The sequence below is a fragment of the Montipora foliosa genome, chromosome 13 (assembly GCF_036669935.1).
Source record: "Montipora foliosa isolate CH-2021 chromosome 13, ASM3666993v2, whole genome shotgun sequence".
Taxonomy (NCBI): Eukaryota; Metazoa; Cnidaria; class Anthozoa; order Scleractinia; family Acroporidae; genus Montipora; species Montipora foliosa.
In genome coordinates this window covers 43,178,650-43,186,397 of record NC_090881.1, presented here as the reverse complement: position 1 = coordinate 43,186,397, position 7,748 = coordinate 43,178,650, and the positions used below count along the sequence as shown (strand labels likewise).

General features: G+C 39.1%; 1 protein-coding gene across 1 annotated transcript in view; it reads right to left on the bottom strand.

Moving 5' to 3' along the window:
- Positions 1-2,297: 2,297 nt before the first annotated feature.
- LOC137981992 (uncharacterized) overlaps positions 2,298-7,748 on the bottom strand; it is a 7,857-nt gene continuing 2,406 nt past the window's right edge. Inside the window, exons 3-6 of the mRNA XM_068829010.1 lie at positions 5,654-5,677; positions 4,490-4,552; positions 4,245-4,301; positions 2,298-3,994 (exon numbers count right to left, since the gene is read on the bottom strand). Of these exons, the coding sequence (XP_068685111.1) occupies positions 2,933-3,994; positions 4,245-4,301; positions 4,490-4,552; positions 5,654-5,677 (1,206 nt within the window). The 3' untranslated portion in view covers positions 2,298-2,932. The remainder of the gene's footprint in view (positions 3,995-4,244; positions 4,302-4,489; positions 4,553-5,653; positions 5,678-7,748) is intronic.

The following is a 7,748-nucleotide window of genomic DNA, read 5'->3' as shown; positions in this document are numbered from 1 at the left end:
TCTCACGATCGCCATCATGCTCTTGTCCTTATTTACAAACAAGGGTAAAGTATCAACCCAAATCTGTAAGCACATAATTTGGGTGTATATCAAAGTTCTTAACATCTCCCACGACAATTATCTCATACAGCAAACTGCTCTGAAACGAGAAGAGCTTCGTACTCTCGTTGAACAGGCACCTGAAGCCATTCCTGGTACTGCTGGATGTGCGCCTTCAAATTTCACACCATCGTACACCGATGCCAATAATGGAGTTTCAGTCTCGACGTTTTAAGCCGACTCACACTTTCACGTCAACGGTTGAGGGGCGTACCACCTTTCAAGTTACAGCTGAAAACAGAACGAATGAAAATAGACTGAGAGCAAGTCAAGGTCAAATGAACATGTCCCTAGGTCTGTCATTTGGAAATTTCAATCATTCATCGTCCTCGACAACCACAGTAACACCTCAGTCATTTACAGGAACCCAAGATCATGACATGTCAGCAACAGCGATTCAAGGGAGGCCCTCATTAGCAGGGATTTCTGGCTCCAGTCAGCAACGTTTCCCCTCTCGCTTGCCACCTGACAGTATGAGTCCCTTTCTCATCAAATTTAGGACAGGAAGAATAAGAAGCTGTGTAGGATGCAAGCGCGACTTTCCTACATTTCTAAATGGGTGTGTACCGAACGCTCCTTATGACATCGGAGTCTCCCATAAGGAGTTTGACTACTTTGTCAATCCACATACAGAGCAAATGCAGCTAACACGGGATGCGGCAGACAAACATTATCACGTAAATCCATCTTGTATCAGAGCAAGAAATCCAGCTTTTCTCAACTCACAACTGGTAATACCAGCTGAAGTCCGCCCTCATCTGACTCAAGTGCACATGCATTATATCAGTACTTACTTTGGTTTGTAAGACTGGCAAAGTTTATGTACCCAATTATCTTGGATGAATGACGTGTTTGACCGCAGCACAAAATAAGTAGGCGTAAGTTCTGGATTTAAAAACAAAGGCGACTCAGGACGTCTCGTGTAAATACTTAGTTAAAGGACAATCATGTTCATATTTGGGTACGTCCAGTTTGGTTTTGTTTTGGTTTAAGTTACATAATTCTGTTTCTTGAAATTAGACAGTGAATGAATATTACGGAGTTTAAGATAAAGGACTGCGGCGGAAGCGAAAACGTCAGCTTAAAACTTTCTTCGCGTTCTTCCAAACTTCATCGTAATGAATTTACCTCGCTTACTTTACCAAATGTGAGTGAATCTTCCTGGAAATAAAATCTTGGCAATCTGTTAAGTTACAAAAGAGAAGCGAAAATTTGTCTTCTCGTGTTTGCGTCCTGGGGGACTACTTCCAGAAAAGTTGAGTGGGGGTGTGCGGCCAAAACCCTTACCCTATTTATGACCAAAATCTGCCTTTTTGCTACCCTATTTATGACCTGACGAAAAAAATCGATAGCCCATTCATGTCCGTTGGGGCTGACAGAGTTGCCCTAAACATAAGTTATGAAGGGCTATTGTTGACGGTCTTATTGATAATGATAAAAAAGTAGCTTCTTTTAAAAAACATACCCAATTCAAGAATAGAGTACTCAAACCATACCCAGGTTATAAACAAAGTGTTCAAAATCGATACCCTATTTACGACCAGAACGGCTGCAAAATCATACCCTTTGGGGCTGCAGATACCTATATAGCCCATATAGGAGAGTACCCCCCGGGGTTTGCGTCCTCCACAAAAATTGAAAACAAGGCATTATTTTCATGATAAATGAAATTATTGGGAGTTTTAAGGTCGGTAATAAATGTGATAAAGGTGAAATGATTAACAAGTGAACAAAGACAACAACAAGAGTTCCCGAGGAACCAATGACCTCTCGAACAACGAGCGGGCGCTATATCCACTTAGGCCCCGCTTATATGGAGAAAAGCTGTCCCGGGTAGAAGGGTCACTCGCCTACCCGCGGTACCCTGGGCGAGCCAACTTTATCCACATTTCCTGACAAGACTTGGCGAACCGTTTACATGAGAAAAGAAAAGTTGGCTCGGCTGGAGGGGTGACCCGATACAAGGACGGGGCCATTCTCGAGGGCGTTCACCACCAGTAAGAGAATCAGAGAAGAACAGAAAGAGGCTTGAGGGTGGGAACGAACGTGGAGCAAACAATGCGAAATTGCCTTTCAAAATATAAGCAATGAAAGCAACACTTCTCTTCCTTCCCCCCGCCTGATTCTTCCTCGTTGGTGGAAGGCGAGTCCTCACCACTGTGCCATCTAAATTGTTATCGGACAAGTCGCTAAGCCAATCACAATTAAAGATCCCATTTAATCAACATGTCAAAAACGACAAGTAAAACTCCTTCACTGGGAATTTTACAAAGTGGAGGATTCACCGAATTTGTTGTCTTTCAACAATTACTACGGATAACGATGATGTCATGATTATTTTTCAAATACGAGACCAGTTCCTATTGCCACTCATCAGCTTGACGCTTTTCCTAATAATCCTACACATTTTTTTGCTATGAGGCAAAAACACTTGTTAAATCAATTGTTACAGAGACAATATTGCCACGACAACGAGGCTAGATGGGACCCAGCCAGCTGGGTCTTGTTGGTCCTACAAACTGATACTGATGAACACCTTTAGCTCAATCAAACGACAACTGTATATGTAACATTGACCTCCAAACTGTACGAGGTGTAATAACTTTAACAACATCAAGTGCGTAACAGCAAACTGTGACCTAAAACCTGTAAGAGTAAACTTAACAGCAAAGCAAAGCAACCCGCTTGATATCAATGCTGCTTTGCTAATATACGTCCACATGGCATCAACAAAGGCATCGAACACAAAAGTACATTTCAACAGACTTCGCATGCATGCATGAATGTGCAAAACCGTTGTCACTCACGATGAATAAATGACGTCTTCATTGTGTCAAACGAAAGTAAAGCAGTGGGCCGCAGTGCTACCCAACAAGGTATCAAATGCTGCCTTGAAAGCATCATAAGGGGGATATCCAGGCACTGGGATTTCGATAACCGGTCCACATGTGTGAGCTCGTGGTAAAGGCTCCCTTGCTTCTGATGCAACAAAAAACACCTGTATGTTTTTCAAAAGTATTTGCTTGCTTCCCGTACAGAACTTGAGCAGATTTTCACATTGCAGTTGAGTGCATTGTCTGGCATAACGCTGAAGAAATGCAAAAGCTGTTTCTTCTTCCTCTGTGAAGACGTTTTGCGGACATGTGAATAGACAACTGACTTTTTCTGGGTTTGGTCTTTGAGTGGAATAAATATCCCTTACATCTGCCACTAATACCTTTCCCCAGAACTCTTTACCCTGTTTAGAGCTCAGCATTCCCTCATGAATTCTCTTCATACTGTAGGCTGGACGTTCGATTAGGTCGCTACGCGCTATTTGAGTGATGATATTCTTTACATTTTCTTTGCTTGGAAGAGTCTGTATTCCGTAGAGCTCTTCCCATTCGACAATGACCTCTGTATCTGCAGCTCCCAGCTTGTCAGATTCGATGATTTTAATTAGCTGCATAGACTTGAATGGTGGTAAGAGCTCAAGGAACTTTTCTATAAGTCGCTCATCAGACACTGCCTCCTCACCGCAGAGCATGGCCTCCACAAATGCTTCATTTAAATGCAAAGGGAAAAAGCCTGTGAGGATATAACCATGTCCAAGTATTCGCCCAAGCGCGATTAGCTGTTCCTTTGACATTCCTTTACACTTGGGTAACATGCTGTTCTCATTCCGGTGGAGACATTTCATGCCTGCCTGTTGCCAGAAGTTACAGAAGACTTCCCTCTTGACACCATCATAATCAACTGCTGGCTCATCTTCAAAGCAAAACTTTATCGACCGTTCCACAATGGATTCATCTGAAAAGGCATGAAGAAGATCTTGCAGGATGGAATGTCGACGAATAGTTATCTTTAATGTATCCCTACTGGAATCAATGGTCTGAAGATATCTTTGACGCAAATCCTGAAAATAACATAATTCAATGGTAAAGTATATCAAATACTGGGCAACAAAATAAGAGAATAAAGAATTTATACGATCATATCATGCAGTACTTTTGTTTTTGAATGGGGCAATCGACGTTTTTTTCATTGAAATCAGTGTCAGAATTACAGGGAAAGTATAAGCGAGGCCGCTGCACTACCTTTTGCATCGGCCTCATTATATAAGTGTACTTGGACAGATTCATGAGAGCAAAGCACTTCATATTTACCTGATCTTCAGTTTCCCCAAGTAACCATGGTAGAGTTTGCTGACGAAAATATCTGTCCTAAAACCTGTGGGGTAAAATTATACCTTTTAATACCACTTTCACATAGTCAGGAAAATTTCACACCAACAATGTAACAGTGTACGGTTTTATTTACTGGAAAAGTTCTCATTTGTCAGGGAGTGGGATACATGCATGTTATTGCAAGGTGAAAAAAAATTGTACATGCATAATCAGCTGGCACTTACTTCATCTACCAGTGTATCATCAAAATCAGTTTCTGATGGAGGGTGTGGTCTCACAATACTAACCTGTAGGACAACAAATTTGCTATCAATTATAAGTTAATAAGCCCTGATTAGTACATAAAATGAATTTAATACATTACTAAAGGAATGCAACTCGTTAACAAAAAACTAATCTATGCGAGACACAGAGGGCAGTGCATGTTCCTTCCTCAAGTCTGTCATTATACTAACAAATGCATTTTTGTCAGAATGTTGATACATGAAAAGGGATCATAAAAAATGTGATCGACATACATGGAAAAGAGGAAATATATTAGCCAATAGCTGTTATTGCAGTTGAGTCTACGGTCAAATATTCTTTTGTTTTAAGAGATATGCAAACGAGGTGAAAGGGTCAACACAATACAGAATTGACCCTTTCGCCTCGTTTTTGTGTCAGGCCGCTCATAACTGCAATAACAGCTATTGCTCTGTTTTCAATATTACAGCTTATAATATTGAAAGTGAACAAATTTATTTTAGTATGTTAATTAGCCCTCTTTGCTGCAATTGTAACCAAGAAAATTCAAAACAACTTTCAGGTTAAACCGAGGCATAAAGGTCCAATTGAAATGGAGACAAAATAATAATATTATTATTCCCATATATACACGTAATAAGGTGTATCAGGTATATTTGATACAGAAGTGCATGTGACCATAAGATTAGTGATAACTACTCAAGTGCCCCTTCATTATTACTGTTCTGAAATCTGGAACAGAACTGTTCTAGTGGAAGGTCTTTTAGTGAAGAAATTGACATGATATTATCAGAGAAATTAAGAGAAGGAGATTGACATTTTGTTGAGAAATTAAGAAAAAAGGATGAATATTTTAATTGAGGGTAAATCCTAGAATGGTTGAGCTGTAATTTAAATAACAATGAGACAAATTGAAGGGGTTTCTATTTGTCATAGTAATAATAATTGTAATTATGGTACTACCTAATAATAATAATAATGATAACTAAGCACTTGTGATAGATTGGCCCATCTAGACTAGCATAGTTATCTGCGGGCCAGTCCAACTGTAAAATGTACGTTTAAGAAATAAAATAATTGATTAAACTAAAATTAATTGAAACTGCATTAGATGAAAGGAATACAGCCTGACTATCTTAACTTACATGTACTCTGTCATCTTCACCACCCTAAAAAGTAGACATGCATCAGTGTAACAAAAGTAGATGGAGCTGTACAAAATCACTATGTACTCAGTCAGCACTGCATGGAATATTTGAAAACTCTAGTTTTAAGTTTCCAAGGATTAAAATTTACAATAAGCTGCTGACAATAACTTGACATAATATACAAAGAGAACAATAATTTGTTCATGTATGTCAAACCAATTCTTCTTCCTGAGGCAGGGTTTTGACATACATCCTCACAATCAGAAAGTGTGAAAGGGTGTTTTTACATGAGCAAATTCGCACTGGTGAGAGTTCAATACCGGAATGTCTTCTTGATTCCCTATCGAGTTTACACATCAGAAGAAATTGTCTGTTTTGTCCTAGGTCCATTGTGATGTCAAAGTCTGGGGTTAATGAAATTTGTGCATGTGTTTACCCACTGAGAGGCCAAAATGAGTGGTCATTCTCCATTAACACGATGATGTTGCAAGATTTCATACAGGGATAAAATTCTTGCCCCAGTCTGCAAGAACCGGGCTGAACTTGGGCCAGTATGACTCACTCCTGTATGACCTTTTCTGGTGGAATCACGTAAATGAATACCGAGCCACGACAGAGAACCTGGGGTGAACTCGCACCAGAATGGAAGTCACCCCAGGATCATGTAAACACCCTCCTTACTTTTCCTCTAAATTTTTAAGTTCAAGAATAAAGAGTGTCTGGCTCAACTTACTGGTATAAGCTATCATTTGATTTTCTGTAATAGAACTGTAACTTGAACACACATATAAAAACTGGCAGTGAAAATTACTGGTCTGTGGGTGGGTGGGCATGCAAATTGCAACACCATGTATGTACATTTAAAACTCTCTTGATCATTAAACCATTCTAGTCAACATTTGAACAATGTATCTCACTTGAAGCAATAATGGTGGTGGTGTGCCTTCAACATCTATTTACAACATAATCTGGTAAAACATCCATGTTTCCTCTTTGTCTTTCCAAATCACTTTCCACATTGTCCTCTGAAAGTTGAAAGGCAATGTTTGTCACAGTCACAGTCACAATACAAATAACATGGATGAATCAAATTACGGGCTACTTTTTATGTACATTATCAGGCAATTTTATTTTTTTATTTCTTCCTTACTTAAGCAGTGTACTTGTTTTATGCCTGCTCCATTCCTTTGTCGAATAGTATTCCTTCTTTTATCCAAGTGCAAAAGCGTTACAGGAAATCCAGTTTTCTTACGACAAAGACAAAGCAAACATCATGATTATGTTCTCTTTCAATCAATTTGCACGTGGAGGAGGAGAAAAAAATGAAATAGTTTAGAGAAATAGAAAATGTTTAACCATCCCTTCCCACCTTCCAGCTCCAAAAGGATGCTGTTAGAAGTAGGGGACAATATACCCCAAATGTTGTATTAATATAACTCAAAATGTCACACAGCTGACAGAAAGATTTATCCCTAGTCATTTCCAAAAAATATCCTTCAGATGTTGGCAAATCAAGTAATTTGGAGTGGTGTACAGTTTTTTTTTTTTTAAGTAAGTGCAGTTGCTTCTAGACAGTTCTTGTGTCAATCTCCTTGAAGAAAACAACTTTTGCAAGCAATACTATAACCTCCAGGCTTGTTACCAAAAAATGCTAGTGTCCAATGCCTTGTCAAATCTATTTCATTACAAAGGAATTTCTAGCCATGGCTTAATTTACTGCATTATTGCAGATAAACTTTAACTTGGCTTTGGACAAACAATTTTAACCTACTGCTTCCATTATCTCAAAAACTGGATGATGTTTTCACCCTCAACTTCAATTAAGGTGCCAGTTGTTGTTCCAAAAAGTAGTTCACTTATTAAAGTAAGTTGACGGGATGATTTCAATAAGTTGCACCATGACCATTTACATGCAATGACTGCAGAAATGCTCTAATAATACATACATGTAGAATGCCACTTTACATAATATACAGGAGTGTATGTCCATGAACTTCTACAGGAGGTCACATGTTTGACTTTCTGGGAGTTTCCCATTTTTGCATCTTCATGTAATATTATTTGAACCAATCATTATTATTAGGACATCTGC